Below are 19,253 nucleotides of genomic sequence, written 5' to 3'. Positions count from 1 at the left end.
TCCTTCGGAGGTGGTTCGTGCAGTGGAGACACGCACCAACGGCCCCGGCCCCGTAAATTTACCCCGAAGTTCCTGCGGTGGAAACGGGCCTATTATGATCTTTCAGAGCCGAGAGTGTTTTAAGCCATCAGACACTGCAGCAGGACCTAAAACAGCTGCCTTGATGCTCCTGGACAGGACTGTGGGGTTTTACCATCAGGATGTGTCTGAGAACGATGTCTGGTTCTTGCATGATGCCCTCCAGCTGCCTCATCCTGCTGCTCTCCCTCTGGAGCTCGGCCATCAGCTGATCTGCCTCAGCTGGTTTTTGACAGCTCTTCACTGAGGTAGAGCTCTGTCTGAAAACATGAGACAGAACACACCATCACACAAAAGAGAGTGGGGGTATAGCTCAGTGGTAGAGCATTTGACTGCAGATCAAGAGGTCTCTGGTTCAAATCCAGATGCCCCCTGATTCAGCTTTAGTAATGTGTTATCTCGTCCCTTCTAGGAATGGAGGGTGAAGAGAAGTTGTAATGGGGTTTTCATACTTTGAATCTTGACGATTATAACTTGTTCTTGAAATGCACCCTACGTGACAATAAATGTACAGTGCCCTGCATACAGTAGGTTTGGGCACCCTGCATGGTCAGTACACCAGCGTCTTTCAGTTCTTGTTTGGAGGATTTTCAGCCATTCTTCCTGCAACAGGCTTCTAGCTCTGTGAGATTCTTGGGCCGTCTTCATGCTCTGCTCTTTGAGCTCTATCCACAGATGTTTAATGATGTTTAGGTCGGGGGACTGTGAGGGGCGTGGCCAAACCTTCGGCTGGCTCCTCTTGAGATGGTCCATTGTGGATTTGGAGGTGTGTTTAGGATCATTGTCCTGTTGTAGAAGCCATCCTCTCTTCATCTGCAGCTTTCTTACAGATGCTGTGATGTTTGCTTCCAGAATTTGCTGGAATTTAACTGAATCCATTCTTCTCTCTACCTGTGAAATGTTCCCCGTGCCACTGGCTGCAACACAAGCCCAGGGCATCATCCATCCTCCCCCGTGTTTATTTGAACTTCATCAGTCCACAGGACTTGTTTCCAAAAGGCATCAGGCTTGTTTCGATGTTTCTTTGCAAACTTCTGATGCTGAATGTTGTGGTGAGGACACAGGAAAAGTTTCCTCTGATGACTCTTCCATGAAGATCATATTTGTCCAGGTGTCACAGTAGAACAGTGCACCACCACTCCAGAGTCTGAGAAATCTTCCTGCAGGTCTTTTGCAGCCAAACGGGGGTTTTGATTTGCCTTTCTAACAATCCTACGAGCAGCTCTCTCACAAAGTTTTCTTGGTCTCCCAGACCTCAGCTTGACCTCCACAGTTCCTGTTTACTGCCATTTCTTAATGACATGACAAACTTAGGAAACAGCTCCCTGAAAACACTTTACTATGTTCCTATAGTCTTCTCCTGCTCTGTGGGTATCCGTTATTTTAGTTTTCAGAGTGCTAGGCAGCTGTTTAGAGGAGCCCATGGCTGCTGATTGTTGGGACAAGGTTTCAGGAGTGAGAGTATTTATAAAGCTTTGAAATTTGCATCACATGTCCTTTCCTAACGATGACTGTGAACAAGTCAGAGACCCAACAAGCTCGTTAAGGTCTGAGAGCCTGGGAAAAGTTGTCTGAGAGCTCAAATGTCTTGGAGTGCCCAAACTTTTGCATGATGCTCCTTTCATTTTTTTTTTACTCTAAAATCATACAAAACAACAATAATACTTTAATCTGACTTGAGATGTTGAAAGCATGTTTCATCTTTAACTTCATGTCTTTTGGAGATCAGTTCATCTTCTTTTGCATGCCACTATATGCTCTCACCAAAGCATCTGAGCCAGTTCATACTGCTCTGCCACTCTTTGAGAATTAGTCTATATGACATCATCTACATAAAGAAATGTAAATGCAACTGAGTGAAATGCAAATGCTGGTAAATGTCTTGACCTCAGAGTGGAGGAATAAAACCCAAACTGTGCAGTGTGGACGCCATGACAACAGTCACAAACACATGTAGATGCAGACATAAACAAAAACAGAACACTAACATGACAGGTCAATTTGTAAATCAGTAATTGCTCAGTTTATAGTCAAGGTGTGTTCTATAAGTGAACAAAGCAGCGAGGTGACCGATCAAGTCATGTCTAATTCCTACTTTCATATGCATTAACATTCACCGGTGACTTGAGGAACAGATTTGCATGCTGGGTATATTGAGTCCCTCTGTAAGGACCCTGAGCGTATCATTCTGCTCCGTGGCCCCAGGAGGAAAGCACCAGGATCCATCTCTGCTCGGCCTCTGCCACCATGTTTGGGCCTGCAGATCTGAGGCTGGGCAGCACCCCCCTCCTGCTGGTCCTCGGGGTGCTCGCCAACGTCTTCAATTTCGGGGTCATGTTGGTGCAGCAGTGCAGGTCCGGAGGTGTGAAGACCGTCGCCATCATCGTCTGCTTCATCTCACTGAGCAACATCCTGCTGCAGATCTCCACCTTCGTCCTTGTGGCCTCGGTCTGGGTCGGGGTGCTCCGCTGGCTGGACTTGACTTTTCTTCTACTGTGTCGTCCTGTTCGTGTGGCTCAGCAGCAGCTCCGTCAGCTTCTGGTCTGTCGCCCGGCTCAGTGTCTTCTACTGCGTGAGGATTCTGAGCTTCACCTCAGTTCTCTTCAAAACATTCAAGGAGAACATCTCAACCATCCTGAATGTCACCCTGGTGGTGACCTTGCTGACCTCCTGCGTGATGTTCACACCTTTCCTGTCCCTCCACTATCACAGCAAAACTCTTGTTCCAAACGTGACAGAGGAGGCTGCTTGTGTCATCAGGAAGCCTCTGTTCCCAGCCTGGGTCGACGTCAATGTTTATGTGATCACCTTCATCTGCTACCTCACCCTGATGCCCTCCATGATCATGCTCCCGACCTCACTGAGGCTGGTCGTCTACCTCCGCAAACACACGCTGTCCGTGCTGAAGAAGCAGAGCAGCTCTCACACCGCAGAGTCGTACCTGCTGGTCTGCAGGGTGACGGTGGCTCTGGTCTGGGTTTACCTCACCACGCTGCTCACCATCTCGTTCTACTACTTCCACGCCATCTTTGCCTCAGGGCTGAGTGCAGACATGCTCTTCTTCAGCTTGTCGTTTTATTGTGTGGCCTCGGCAATCCTCCTCAACCGCTCCAACAAAAACCTGCGAGAGAAGCTCAGAGTGCTGATTGGCAGGGGGAAGAACTTAAACACACCAGCCAGGAGCGCTGAGGATATTTGAGCAGCGTGCAGATCCACATTCATTAATGTGTGTACAGATCAGCATGTGGCTCTTTAGTCCATCTCCAGCAGCTCCCTGTGGCTTTGACAGTTATTAAATGTAAATAAATCGCGGTTACGTTTAAGCATGACAATGAATTTTTAATTCATTGTTTTGCTTTTTATTATAATAAACTATACTATTTTTTTAATCATTTTACTATATTAATTTTAAATGCCAAAGCCTGTTGTATTTATTTAATTTTTTTTTTGCCAGCAGCTTTGCTTGTAATTCCTGCAAATATTCACCAGAGGGCGCCATCACATCAGAAACCAAAACCTGTAAGGGAAAAGTCACTCAGTCAACTTTAAAGTTTTTTTCCCCCCACATTTTCTTTTATTAATTATGAAAACATTTTGTCCTGCACTACATTTCCTCTCCAGCCTTTCATCCCAGTTTATTTCTATATTTTTCAAACTCAATATTGGCAAATATGGCTGTCAAAATATTAATACAACTAAATACAATACAAGGGCTTTAGGAATTAAAATAGATATATTAACATAAAATTAAAATGTTTTAAAAACCTTTAAAAGTTCACTGAGTGAGTTTCACCTGTCAGCTGCTGGTTTCTGGTGTAATGGCGCCATCTTGTGGACACTACTTGCAACTACAAACATACATATTAAAACAAGTTTACATTTTTTTACCTGTAATTTTTTTTTAATGTAAATATCATTTTCTAATATACAGATAACATATATCTACATATCTTTAGATACTAAACAATAATTTTTATTGATTTTAAAATTTGTTTATGATATTTAAAATTAAAAAATGTAGAAAATATTGCATTAAAAATATTCCCATGAGATGCTGTATTATTACTTTTTATGATCTTTAAAATATTCTTATGACATACTATACTATAGTTTGTATGTTTTATTTTTTCATTTTTCAAAACATACAATACCATTGTGTTTTTTAAACATACTATACATTGACTTATTAATTGATTTTAAAAATATGCTTATGTCATGACATGCTATACTGTGACTAGTTTTTGTGACGTGCACTGCTCTTTATTTTTGTTTTTATTTCTCTGCATATTTATGACATACTATACTATGACTTTTTTATGATTTTTTTAAATTATTTTTTTAATGACATACTATACTGTGAGTTTTTTTTATATGATTTTTGGGGTATTTTTTATGACATACTTTGACTTTTTTATTGTTTTATTTTTATGGTGTACTATAATATGACTAGTTTTATTATGACATAAACTACAGTGACTTTTTTATGTTTTTTTTTTGATTGTGTGTTTGTTTTTTTCTTTGCATTTTTTCTGACATACAATACAATTCCTTTATAATGATTTTTTTTTATTCCTTTATAGTGATTTTTTTTTTCTGGCATAATCACGATCACACTAGTCTATCACAACTTTATTCTTCTAGATTTACAACTTTATCCTTGTAGACTTTTCTTGAAATCTAACCTCTTCTCTCTTTCTTATTAACATGGTCCTTTTCCTCCTCTGTACTAAAGTGATTCTTCCAGTTGCCTTCATTGCAGTGGGTTCATGTTGCTGCAGTTTCTCCTGATCACCAGCAGAGGTCACAAAAGGTCTTGAGTTCACCAACACCTCTGAAGTTCACAGAGGTGTGTGTGTGCAATCAAAGTTTTGCTTACCATGAATCTGATGGCTGCAGAAACTGTCTCACCTCCACCTGGAATGCAAATGAACAAAGACGAGATCAGCTGAGTCCAAATGCAACTAATCTGAGTCAAAATATCACAACAGAAAATCATTAAATATTACATTTAGAGATTTGGAAAGAAATCCAAGTTCACATTGGTACAGTAGGGGTTTTTTTAAATTACGTAACTTTGAGACTTTGTTCAACTTTTAAATGATATTCAGTAATATGTAATATTTGTTTTGCTCATTTTGGAACACATTAACTTTTCAAAGGTCCACTAGCTGTCTTTTTCCAGACTTTACAGTCTATAGACACGTGCTAGGAGTTAAAGGGACAGTTCACCCCAAAAACAAACATACATATTTTCTTCTTACCTGTGGTGCTATTTATCAATCTAGACTGTTTTTTTTGGTTTGGTTTTGAGTCACTAAGTGTTGGAGATATTTATATCTCATGCTGTCACAAGTATGGGCCTCAGGTCTCTTCCTCTGCAAAACAAACAGACCATCTAATTTAAACCAGTAAAAACACCAAATGAAGCAGTTTCATGTTACAAATCAGTGTTTCTCCGATGCTGTTTGGTATGTCAGAGATGGGCCACTTACCTAGCTCCAGCTCCTGTGATTCTGGGAGCTGTGTTGCCCGGGGCCAATAGCCCCTGGTAGGGTCTCCCAAGGCAAAGTGGACCCAGGGGAAGGAAAAGAGCACCTCATCTGGTATGAGGACACCAAGGCTTCCCTCTGGTGCCAGACCTGTTGGGGAATCTCACCAGCGAGCGTCTGGTGGCCAGGCCTTGGGCCATGGGGCCTGGTTGGTTTCAGTCTGAATGAACAACATGGAGTCACCACCCTGTGGGCCCACCACCTGCAAGGACTGGCATGGGGGCCAGGTGAATTGTGTGCCGGGTGGGGACCTGGGCGTCCTGATACCTGGTGTCGCAAAACTGATCTGCTTTGTCATTTTTTTCATGAGAATGAAGGTTTTTGCTCACGGCTTTTGTGTCGAAATACACCTTGTGTTTCTGCACTCTGAGTGTCTGTGTGTGTACCAGAGTTCTTGGAACTCCTGGAGTTGGAAAAACTTCAACTCAGAGCGGAAAAGCGCACCATGTCATCTCAGCTTTTTTCCTATTGTCCAATCAGATGATTTGAGAGGTGGGCCTTCTGTGGTGGTCACGACAACAAGTTCACAGTTGGTAAACAATGGAGGAGAAACTGGTGGTAGTGGTTGCTGGATACCCAGAGCTATACGGCCTGACGATAGACAGCAGGTTGTCAAACTGCCCCTGAGTCATCCTAAAATCTGCCTGTAAACGTCCATGATGGAGGAGAAGCTCCTGGACCAACTGGTGGTACTCCCCATGATCCAGCCTCTTTTTTAGGGTCTCATGTACCCACACAGATCTCTGTTTATCTGCTGACAGCCTCTCACCCTCAACCAGAGCTACAGACAGCACCCTCTGCCTCAACATGGCAGCAGCTACACACTGATCACTTTTAAATAACTGAAATAAATAAATTTAAAGTAGAATGATGACACAGAAAGGTTAGGATAAGGAGGGGATGGCGCGGTTGCCTGGCAACAATAAAAAGCCACAGCAAGTGTTTGTTTGGGGTTTTTTTTACTAGTGACGTTCAGTGTTTTTAAAATGGCAGCACAGTGCACCTCACGTGATCGGGGTCTAAATCCTACACACTGGAACTTTAATTTCTGAAACTATAAAATCTACCGAGTCGCACGTCAACAAATCCATCTCCATGACAACTAAGGAAACTCAAATAACTGATGAAAACCACACGATATGTATGAAAGCTCCAGAAAAGCTAGTAAGCAGCCCATGACTTGTTTCTCCTCTCTCATATCTCATGTAAAACTGAGCATGTGGAGGAAAATCTGTTGAACATTAAAACATTCTGCATGTACTATAATTGTCACAATAGCACCAGTGGAGCTAGAGTTACCCTAAAGATGAATAAGGCCGCTATAACTCTGCCAATCCCTTTATAAGAGAAGTCTGAACCAGCTGCAGGTACTTCATCTTAATGCCACAGTTCAAGCGAGCTTATCGTCGCTGAAGTAAAACTGCTTTGAAATATTTCGACCATGCTGCCAATCAAAACGCTTGAACCTTGACAACATCAAAGTGTTTTCCTCGCGGAAACTGCAGCAAATTGATGTTTGCTGACGTAAAAGCTCATAATGTGTCTGCAGAGGATGCTGAGGCACGACATCCTTAAAGGAAACTAAGATTAGCAGCAGCAGCACACGTCTCTCTGGCTCTGTTTTGATCTCCCGTCTTTCCGCCGTCACCTCTTTGGCCCTTTTTGTTGTGGCGAGGCCTGCCAGGGGTCACCTGGGGTCACGGCAGTAGGAGAGAACGAGGGTTAATGCCTTCAAACCCTCTAATGACCCCCACTGCGTCCCTCTAACGCCCCTCCAGGGCCATGTTTCATGGCTCCCTCCACACAGACGGAGGAGGCAGGCAGCTGCAGGCTGGTCGCTTCCATCCACGCGTCTGGTTTGTATTAAATGGACACATGTGGTCTTTGTTTTGAGAAGTGCGGCTGACACGAACCCATAACCAGCCGTATGAAAAATGGATTTCTCAGGCAGCAGATTTAAGCTCAACTTTGTTCACTTTAAACAGGAGGTATCGTAATGACAGGAAGCCCATGATTTGACTCAGCCCCTTCGTTAAGGACGCAGAGTATCGCTGCGATGCAGAGCGGTCTGTCTGAGAGGGACTTTGTATGTGAGTCAGATATGAATCTGCTGGCAAGTATGTTCGATGTTGCAGCTCAGACTTATATATCACATGTCAGAGTTTTACTGCTGGATGTTGCCGTAAAAAGCAAGACGACTTTTTCTGTCCGCGGCTGAGATTTATGCTCCAGGCTCTCACACAATGGCTCAGTGTTTAGTTCAGGGACACATGGCGGTTGATGGACACATTAGCTGTGGCAGCGATCAAACCTGTGACCTTTTTTTATGACCGGACAATCTGTTAAACCACCAGACCACCCTGCAACTACAAACAGCCACTGGATACTTTAATAAAGTCTCTGATGATACTCTTTATTTTCCTGTAGTCAGCAAATCCCACAGCCAACAATGAATGTATTTACTAACTAATATATCTGATACATCCTCCTCCTCTGTGCCACAGAGCTCCATTGTTGTCCAAAAAACACATCAGTGAGTCACAGTGTTGCGCTGGGTGACACGTTCCTTCATTACCATGAACACACACTGTAGTTTATTTTGACTTAATCACACATACACCGTCCAGCTGCCCCAAATACTCACTAGAGCACCAAATGTGGATCAATCCGCCACTGAAAATAGTCCCCAACAAAAGCACTATTTGGAAGCAATGTTTTGGGCTCACTACAGGCAGGGCAGGAAAGTTCAGACATACTGCGAGTTCCTTTATATCTTAGCACATGACATCTGGAGTGTTGCAGGGATCACAGCTCATTTGCCTCCTTCAGAAGGATTATTGTGCTGCCGTTAATTCTTTTAAAACACACAAAACCACTCTCGAAAAAGCGAGATAACACCTCACAGTAACCACGAGAGAAACTCTGCTTTATGGAGCCAAGCTGAGCTTTTTCATATCAGCGTTACACTCTGCTTCCCTTCAATCACCTGAAACCAACAAGGAGATTGTTCTCACCTCACCGAGCGTCACTGAGCATAAATACTGATTATCAGGAACACACACAAACAGCTTTTAAACAGCGAGACAAAGTAATTATTCAGCAAGTCACACAGGGCCCTCTGCACCAGGAGGAACCCAGGGCCCTCTGCACCAGGAGGAACTCAGGGCCCTCTGCACCTGGAGGAACCCAGGGCCCGCTGCACCAGGAGGAACTCAGGGCCCTCTGCACCAGGAGGAACTCAGGGCCCTCTACACCTGGAGGAACTCAGGGCCCTCTGCACCTGGAGGAACCCAGGGCCCGCTGCACCAGGAGGAACCCAGGGCCCTCTGCACCAGGAGGAACCCAGGGCCCTCTGCACCAGGAGGAACCCAGGGCCCTCTACACCAGGAGGAACCCAGGGCCCTCTGCACCAGGAGGAACTCAGGGCCCTCTGCACCAGGAGGAACCCAGGGCCCTCTGCACCAGGAGGAACCCAAGGCCCTCTGCACCAGGAGGAACTCAGGGCCCTCTGCACCAGGAGGAACCCAGGGCTCACTGCACCAGGAGGAACCCAGGGCCCGCTGACAGTCGCTCTAAGGATGTTGTCCTGGTATCTAACAGCAGTCAGGGTAACACTATGACATGGAGGTCTGTGCAACCCTCCAAGGATCTGCCTCCTTAGACCATCACTGACCCACCGCCAAACCAGTCATGCTAGATGATGTCACAGGCAGCATAACGTTCACCACGGCTTCTCCAGACTCTTTAAAACCTGTCACATGTGCTCAGTGTGAACCTGCTCTCATCTGTGAAGAGAACGGGGCACCAATGGCGGACCTGCCAGTTCTGGTGTTCTCTGGTGAATGCCAATCGAGCTGCACAGTGCTGGGCTGTGAGCACAGGTCCCACTAGAGGACGTGGGGCCCTCATGCCACCTTCATGGAGTCTGTTTCTGACAGTGTGGTCAGAAACATGCACACCAGTAGTCTGCTGGAGGTCATGTTGTAGGGCTCTGGCAGTGCTCCTCCTGTTCCTCCTCACACAAAGGAGCAGATACAGGTCCTGCTGCTGGGTTGATGCTCTTCTACAGCCCTGTCCAGCTCTCCTGGTGTAATGGCCGGTCTCCTGGTGTCTCTTCCATGCTCTTGAGACTGTGTTGGGAGACACAGCAAACCTTCTTGCGACCGGATATACCATCCTGGACGAGCTGGACTACCTGTGCAGCCTGATTGGGCTGCAGGTACCACCTCAGGCTACCAGTAGTGACAAGGACACTAGCGGAACACAAAACTAGAGAAGAATCAGTCAGGAAGGATAAGGAGAGAGCAACTGTCTGTAAAACCTCCCTTTTTGGGGGTTGTCTTGCTTTTGCCTCTCCATTGCACCTGTTGTCACTTTGATTTGCACCAAAGCAGCTGAAACTGATTCACTTGTGCTTCCTAAATGGACACATTGATAACCCTGAAGAGTAACTGACTTGGTGTTGGACTGTGACCATTAAGTGTTGCCGTAAATTTTTTAAACAATGTAATAATAACAGACCTGCCCTGTAAAATATATCTGCAATGAACCGGATAGGATCCTTAAAAACTGCTTGGACATGGTATCGATCTTCTCAACCAGCTCTCAGCAAAAAAGTGAATTATCTCATTTCTCAAAATGTCAAACAATTCTTCATCTTCACACCTTATCTGCAACATCCAACAACAGTGTGTTGGCAACAGGAGCAGTTGGGGATTATTTACCTTGATTAATGGCACACCAGCTCAGGTAATGAAGGACGTATGTTCAGATTTATCATGGATTAAACCAGCAAATTTTGGAGCACAAGTTTGCCTCTCTGACCTCCACGTTCCAAGTCGCTACCTGATGTTCTGAGTTCCAAGTCTTTAAATGAAGTTAATCATTAGTAATATAAAGTTGTAAAGGGTGTATGTGCTAAGGTGTGTACATGGGCAGATGCAGCGAGTCAACCCCCATCACATACACACACACACACACACACACACACACACACACACACACATACTAAGCATTACTCACTGGAAAGCCACGCTGTGCACTTTTATTGTGTGCCCTCTTTTATTGTTTTGGCATTTTCACCAAAAGGAAAGCACCGAACTCTATCAAGATAATCTGCGCCTGTGATAAACAGATTCCATTCATTTCGGCCGAACAGCTGCTGCGTCAGGACCAGATGGAAAACACTACATCTTTTCATCTGAAAACATCCTCTGCTTGATTTCAACCCGACAAAGACACGGTAACGCAAAGGCTGGATGGAGGCCTGGAGCTGACTCGCAGGTGTCAGATTGGGATCATTATTATGTAGATATTTATTTTATGCTTTAAGTAATAAAAATGTGGATGATACGGGGCCAGCCCTTCCCATTAAGCAGTTGCTTGGGGACCCTCTGGTCTTTGGGGGCCCCTAGAAAATACTCTTTTGAATGAACGTGAGACAAAAAACAAAATAAAAATTGAACTACCAAATAAATATGACAATATTTTGGCCACTTTTCCAACAAAGAGTGACGAAACAGTAATTGTCTCCTATGAAACGAGCACACTAAGTTAAACAAAATTAATCAAACAGACATAATCAAAGTCAACACAAACTGGGATAAGTACACAAATTATTCTCCAATAGTTTGCCAGCATGTTTTCATCCCAAGTTGTCACATATTGCCGCTTTGTCAGTGGACTTTCCCATCAACATATCATGTGCTACGTAACCTCCTGCATCTCCTGTAGACGGTCCGGGATGCTGCAGCCAAAACACGTGGTTAGGTTTAGAAAAACAAGTCATGGTTTGGCTTTACATTCATATGGAAAGTAAGCAGCAGCCTCCCAGGTGGAAGTATGGGCCTGTTGGACCCATCCACCAGCCCTCCCGCCCGTCCTTTAGGGACTTTCCAGCTCCTTTAATTACATCGTTACTGGCAGCGATTCAAACTGACGCCATCCAATGGTGTATCATACTGCTGTGACAGGTGCCGTCAAACTGTGTTATTAACTCTACCACTATCACTATCAGACTGTGACATATAGTATTGGAAGTGTGACTTATAACATGTTTATAAACAACAACAGTAACATTACACATGGCAATAACAATCATTTAACACCTCTTCTGCATGGCAGCTGACCTCGTCCACTGCTTGCAGGGTAAGGAGCTCCTGAATCTCATTGTTTTTTACACTTTGCAGACATTTTCAGCCGCTGTTCTTCTTCTTTGAGTTAGCTGCTGACTGCTATCAGCTACTTTTTAAATCTCCCACAGTGGGTCTCACGCATACTACATCATCAATACATTACAGACATTAGCCATGTTTCCATCAGCCTGTTTAGATGCGCATCTAGAAGTATCGCATCGGAAAATTACGATGGAAACGCCAAAATTCAAATTAAAATCCCCTGATTCGCACAAACTTAAATATGCTTGCTTTAGCTGGGTTTTGGTTGATTCAAAAAAATGTTGATTCGCAAAACGGGGGATGGAAACAGTTATGTTGGAATTAAGTCTGACGTAGCGCACCTCTCTCCATGGTGATATCCACACTCAGGTCGGGAAGGCGGTAATGCATTTACAAGCTGGTTGCCAACCACCAGAAAACGTAGAAGAAGAAGAATGCGAGACTTGTTTTGTTTCCGGTTCTGCGGAAAACTCGCGCAAATTCGTAGTTTTCACCAAAGTCCGTACATTTAATGGAAACACACAGGATTCGTATTTCTTTTAATGCGCATTTCCCAGTGATTCGAATCACTTCTGGATGGAAACATAGTTAGTGTTTTAGCGGTGTTACTACCTCCGATGCGTCTGATGAAACTCGCGCCTTGAAGACACAGTGTAAAAGGGGCCACTGACTTATTCAGCCAATTTTAATTTAATGATGGCACAATTGCTTAGCAATAAAATACTGCAAACAAAACTGAACTTTTTATGCCAGGCTTTCAAAGCCCCCCTACCATTGGGTCCTGGGTAATCAGTCCCCTTTTGTCCCACCATGACGCCCCTGCTTTCTACTTTCAGACATCTTACACATGAAGACAGATTATATTCAGCCCTTTCCAATGAGACTACAATACTAAAATATGTTGCAAACTTAATCACATCAAGCGAAAAACCCTGAGAGAGACCATTCTTTGTGTAAACAGACAAATGCTGTATTTACTGTAGTCTATCTAAATGTAGTGCTGGTCCTAATAGGTCCCACTTTAGGCTTTACATGCTTACTTGTACATTATGTGTGGTTAAACTAATATATACTATACACAAGTTGGTTCAGTTTCATGTGACATGGAAACACGTTACGATGAAAGGAGGCAGGCTGGCACTGCAGGTCACCAAAATACATCTGGCACTTTCTTGGAGCAAACATCTAGTCGTCATTCAAGAAATGACAAAAAGAATTCTGCATTGTTTTCACTTTTTAACATTTAGTCATGGTTGTAGCCATTCATGGTGGCTGCACCTGTAGTCTCTGCACTCATTAACCTCATGTCACAGGATACCGAACACATTTAACCATTATTCTGAATGGGTGTCGTATTTTTGCTCTTTAAATGACATCCGCCCACAATAATCAGCATGTTATGTTTTCAGCATTTCCCCTCACCAGTGTCACTTACCCAGATTCCTTTGCATTTATTGGACTTGGCAGTGACTTGGATCCTGATTTCGGGGCGTATTTCTTTTCTAATTGAGAGCTGCTGTCATGTGTTGGACCGCTGCCACCTCTTGTAAAAAGTACTGAGGAGGAAAATGTATTGGGACCATCTGTGGGGAACATGAGATAGCTTGTTTATATAATTCACGTGAAGACAATGGCCAGCGCAGGTTACTTTTAGAGTTACAAGAGACGTTTTAAACTTGAGATGATAAAGAGTTTGTGGAAAGTTCGGAGTCAGATAACAGACCTGCTGAAGATCAAAAACACTCTCCTCTCAACACAGTAAAAATATACAGAGCGTGATTGAAACACGGTAGATCTGAGTTTAACTTACAAACCTTTCTCAGAATGAATCAATGTTAAAACATGGCTACTCCATCTGCACTTTATTCCTGTGTAAGACACTAAGACTGATGAAAGCATTAAAGCCCTATTTTAGCAAATTTTGAGTTTTTAAAAAAAATAATTTTCTAGGCTTAAAGAGACACCCCATAATCAAATATACATATTTTTCCTCTTACCCGTAGTGCTGTTCTTAATCTAGATTGTTCTGGTGTGAGTTGCCGAGTGTTAGAAATATCGTCTGTAGAGATGTCTGCCTCCTCTCTATCATAATGGAACTGGATGGCACTCGGGCTTGTGGTGCTAAAAGCGCCAAAAAAAGATCCTTTGAAATGTTTAACAGCAGCATCTCCCTCCAGAAACAATGACCTGGTTACTCAGTATAATCCACAGACCTTGTTGTGAGCAGTTTCATGTCAGATTTTCTTACTACCAAACTCCATCCATCTCTGTATCACCGCACAGAAGGAAGCATGCATGAATACTGTAAATGTAACGCACTTGTATAGCGCCTTTCTAGGCTTCCGACTACTCAAAAACGCTTTTTACACTACGTCACACTCATCCATTCACACCTGCCACCTGCTACACAGCTTTAACATACTCACACACTGATGGAATAGCCATTTGACTGGAGCCTGGGCACTGAACCGCCAATCTTCCAATCGGTAGATGACCCACTCAACCTCCTGAGCAACAGCTGCTCTCATGGATGAGAGGTTCATGCTCATGACGGCATGAGATGCAAACATTACTGGTGTCCTCCTTGGCTGAGCTGTAACGTTAGCCAGCCCAGTAGTGCTAGGTGAGCCAGATGGGAAAGAATGAGCACCAGCTGAACTAGCAACCTGCTAGCCACTGTGCAGGTGTTGAAAATTTCACTGGACGACCATTCGTTTCCATATGGATATCAGGAGCTGTAATATCCTTTGAGTCACTGAAACCTGGCTAAATCCTGGACAGCGCCATTCAACGAGGTGACTCTTTTTCTATATGCTGATCGGAGAACAGAGGACTCTGGGAGAGAAGGAAAGGAGATGTGTGCTGTAAATGGACTGCACTTGTGTAGTGGCTTTTTAGTCTTCTGACCACTCAAAGTGCTTTTACACTATGTCACATCCACCCATTCACACACTGGTGACCTGCTGCAGATCAATGCTATACAGTGCTCAGGTAGATGGACCATATGGCCGCCTTGTTGAGGTCCGGATGTGTGGACAGTTCAATTAGTCCACAACCAACAATGTAAGAAGATGCAACAAAGGGCAAAATTACAGAGCACAAGTTAAAGGGGCTGATTCATCTCATTTCACTTGTATTGTACCTTTGTATTACTGTATGTGACAAAGAAATGATTACTTGATTGATCGGCTGATTGAAACGTAAAAAAGAAACGTATTCACGGTTTGCAGAAACATACAATGCCAACACGTTCTTCTGGCGACTGGGCTGTTTTGTTTCACTCTCTGCAAAAAAGCAAATTTCCCAAAATGTACTGTAGCAACTACTATCAATGAAAAAAGTTGCTAAGAGGCTGAGTGGGCTCTTAACTGTGACTCGTTCAAAGAAGCTCATACTGACGTGTAGAGATGCGTTTTATGGTGGTTGATTACACAAACAACTACGATAACCGAAGCAAAATGAGATTAAACGAATTATTACGTGATGCGATTATGATCAACAGAAAATATTGGAGCTCAAAACTCACCCTCTTTGTCTAAAAACCGCCATGCCAGTGAATGAACAGGTAAAATAATGCAACACATTCTCACTACTATATTGTCACATATTGATGATTGGTCACGGACATTTTCACGTCCACATATGACGTTTAAGGTACCCTGGGTGTGCTGGTTGTTGATGTTCTGGGGTGCCGTGTCAACTTCAGCCTGTTAAATGCGTTGGCTGTTTTCAAAATAAACTTCCGTTTTCACAGGACATTTACGATTTACATACAGTCTCTTTCAAAATAAAAGCACTATGTCAGTACAACAACGCAAACTGACGTTTTTTTCCTCAACAACAAACGTGGCTGGATTTAGGTGACAAAAGCATGTGGTTAGGTGTAGGAAAAAAGAACAGGGTTTAGCTTAAGAATCTTACAGGATGCGAACACCGCTCTCCCGGGTGAAAGTTGGCGTTAGTTGGATCCATCCACCACCCCTACCACCCACCCTACTCAGATTTTTGCCACCTTAGCTTTCGTTCTTGTCCCGACACATTTCCCTGATGCCGCCAAGCACCATTAAACTATAACAGTGACCGACAGCACATCATGTCGAAGTTAAAGGACGGCTTTTTTCACCAGTGTCTGTCACCGCAAGTCAGTGCGCCGGATTCGAGGACTTTGGAATGAAACCGCATTGAATAATGTGAAACCACACCCCTGTGTCAATTATAACTACCGGAAGTGAAAACCAAAACAATATGTGCAGCCTAAACAGATAATAAACAACAGATGTTTAATAAACATTCTGGCTCCTACAATTACTTTAAAGTACTTTGCACGCATTTGGAGTGCCCATTTTTCATTTTTGCCCCTGCGCCTTAAATAGTCTATTCATGCCACTGCAACATACTGCAGTATCTTATCATAAAACCATGGATATGATGTTTTTTATGTGCTGTAAAAGTTGTTCACTGCTAGATGTTGTTTATTTTTGGATCAATGTCACAGTTTTGAGTCTGCGTTCTATAAAACAGTTGAAAACAGAAACACAATCCTCGATTATCGCTGTTATTACATGTTATTGTGTTACTGTCTCATGTCACCCAGTGCACTAACAGCTTAAATAAGAGGGTAAAGACCAAACCTCACTGACATCTGACCACTCCAGTGTCAGCTCTAACTTTAAATTGGCCTCTGTACGTAATACATCTGCATCCTGTAACATTAATTACAGTCTCCTGTCCAGAAATTACAAGTGTCACTTTCGTATAAAGCCTTTCCCTTTTCTCTTTCATTACACTCACAAGATAACGGGCCTGATGTGGTGCAGAGCTCGCAGTTCCTTGTCAGGCAATCAGGTTTTATTAGAGCCCTTGTTTCATGTCCAAATAGCCCTCCGAAACCTGACAGCCATTACACAGGAAAGCTCTGCTGAATTCTTTACTGCTATTAGTGGTTGTAATTATAGAAATGATCTCAAACTGACTCACAAAGAGGTTTTTTTTTTCTCCTGCACAAAGGGACAGAGCTGGGTCAGAAACCTCCAGTGGGTCCCACTGTGGAGCATTTTATCTTACAGCTGCAAAAATAAATCAACAGATTCTTACCTCTGTTCTTTCATTGTCACACACACTCCGTTTATTCTCAGAAAAAATACACTTCACACACATTGTGTCCCCTTTGATGGCAGTTCTCGTAATGATTCCTTTTATATCCATAGTCTGAGATTCGGGGAAATACCTGCTTTGTTTCTGGGAATTAGATGAGATGGTTGATCAATCAAAAGGAGGTTAGCTTATCCTAGAAGACTGGAAACAAAGCCTGGCTCTGTTCAAAGTTCAATAATCCGTCTTCCAGCACCTCTGCAGCTCACTAATCATCTGGTTACATCTTGTCGTTTTAATCCACACTAAAATAAAAATAACAAAGATAATTTTACATGCTGGAACTTGACTAACAGTTTTTCCATCTGCCTTGAATTTCTGTTCAGCCTCTCACTTTGGTTTGTGTGGATGAAATAAATAAGATACAATACATCTATTAGTGAGCATTAGAGGTGTTGTATTTCTCGTCCTTGGACAGAGCCAGGCTAACTGTTTCCATCTGCTGCCAGTCTTTATGCTAAGCTAAACTAATCCTCTGACTCAGGCTCTGTGTTTAAAGGGGAACGCCACAGATTTTGCACATCAAAGTAAGTTTCCAGGTGTCGGGGAGCACTGCTGCACATGTGAAATAATGTATAAAGCCTTTTAGTGTATCCAGTTTGATAAATGTCCTCAAGTTATGTCACTTGATTCAGCGTCGGTTGGGGTTGGAGACAACAAGTCTGGAAATGAAAGAAATCTGGAGGTGTGGAGTTCGACAGAAGGGAGACCTCTGTATCTGCAGCTCATCTCTGCTGTCAAGGATACATGAGCTGATACTGGCATAACACACCTAAATGAGCTGTCTATGGTTGAGGTGCACTCTGGGTAATATAGGCGCCAAGTTTTGACAAAGGAAAAATGTGGGGAGTAAAGACAATATCTCTATTTTGAGCATATTTTAAAGCTGAAGCGCAGGAGTTTTGTATATGAATGAACTTCCAACACATCCTTATCCCAACTCGTCAAATATTGCTGCTTCACGTCACTAGGTATCCTCCACTGCTTGTTGTTGATGTTAGGAGACGGCGTGTCAGCTTACGCCTGTTAAATGCATCATGTCTTTCAAAATACACGCCTGTTTTCACAAGAAATGTGCAGTTTCTGCTCATTAGTCTCAGTCTTTTACAAAACATAGTCAATAAAACACTCCATATTTACGTTTATTTCCAAAAGCACATGGTTAGTGTTGGAAAAAATCATCATTGTTTGGCTCTACATTCACACAGGAAGTGAACACCAGGCTCCTGTGTGTTTGTGGGTTTGTTGGACCCATCCACCAATTCTCCCGCACGCACTGTCGGGACTTTCCAGCTCCTTATATTACATCATTACTGGCAGCTTTTCCAGCAGACATTCCTGGTCAAAGACACCAAAATCATGGCCAAGTGACAGTGTTTGACAAGTTCGGGATGAGTATGGGCTCAAACTGACGCCATCCAGATTCAAGCGGAGTATCATACCGCCGCAACAGGTGCCATCCGGCCATGTTATTAACTGATGCCGCCTGTCCGAGTATCATACTGTTGTGACAGGTTCCATCCAGCGACCTGCAGCGTATCATATCACTACAAAAGGACCTGTCTAAGCTACAAACTGAAGCCGTCCAGTGGCGTATCATACCGCTGTGAAAGTTGGCTTTTGGTGTCTGTGTCTGACACTGAAATCACTGACCAAGAGGCAGAGTTGGACAAGTTGAGAATGAGTATGGGTAGGAGCTTCTGTTACAGCCAAGCCTTTTCCAAACAAGTTCAAACGATGCTGATTAAGCCCAGTGCTCCCAGAGAAAGCTCTCTGTCTTTCGCAGTATACTGGAGTTTCGGTGTCGGGTGTCTGTACTGCACAGGGACTCTTTGGTAAGTGGGAACAGATACTAATAACTACAAGGAAAAACAAAAGCGCTGTCCTATCCTGTTTTGGTTGCGTAATTGTTGACACACTTCCTTTTTGCCGTAAATCGAGCAAACGTATCGCCAGATTTCTGCAAACCACATACTTAATTAAGTTAAAAACTTGGTTCGGAGAGAATCACGTTTGGGCTTTAAAAAATGGTTTTGATAGCACGATCAGGCTGGAGAAGCAATCATTGGCAGTGTAAAAACAAAATCGGGGAGTGCAGCAAAATGCCGCAAACCTACTTTTGTTTATACAGAATGCGCCTTTTTTGGGGCAATGTGGGGCGTGAGCAAGTAACAAAACGTGTAGCTCAGCGTGTGATGTAAACAGTGACGTGGGAGGGAAGCCGCGGCTGGTCAGTCCTTCGGTGATTCTCTCATAAATCGGCCCGTTCTTCACCGTCCCCGTCATCTGACGGTTAATG

General features: G+C 43.5%; 1 protein-coding gene and 1 non-coding gene across 2 annotated transcripts; both read left to right on the top strand.

The window, feature by feature from the left end:
- The first annotated feature begins 380 nt into the window (after window positions 1-380).
- trnac-gca (transfer RNA cysteine (anticodon GCA)) lies at window positions 381-452 on the top strand. The gene has a single exon. It is a non-coding gene; the product is annotated as a tRNA-Cys (tRNA).
- A 1,873-nt stretch (window positions 453-2,325) lies between these two features.
- LOC125889684 (taste receptor type 2 member 40) lies at window positions 2,326-3,277 on the top strand. The gene is given in 2 exon segments (XM_049577727.1): window positions 2,326-2,562; window positions 2,564-3,277. Coding segments are annotated over 2 exon segments (951 nt in total).
- The last annotated feature ends 15,976 nt before the right edge of the window (window positions 3,278-19,253 follow it).

The sequence above is a fragment of the Epinephelus fuscoguttatus genome, linkage group LG6 (assembly GCF_011397635.1).
Source record: "Epinephelus fuscoguttatus linkage group LG6, E.fuscoguttatus.final_Chr_v1".
In the NCBI taxonomy this organism is placed as follows: domain Eukaryota; kingdom Metazoa; phylum Chordata; class Actinopteri; order Perciformes; family Serranidae; genus Epinephelus; species Epinephelus fuscoguttatus.
Note: the sequence above shows the minus strand (reverse complement) of the source record. Positions and strands in the feature narration are given on the sequence as shown.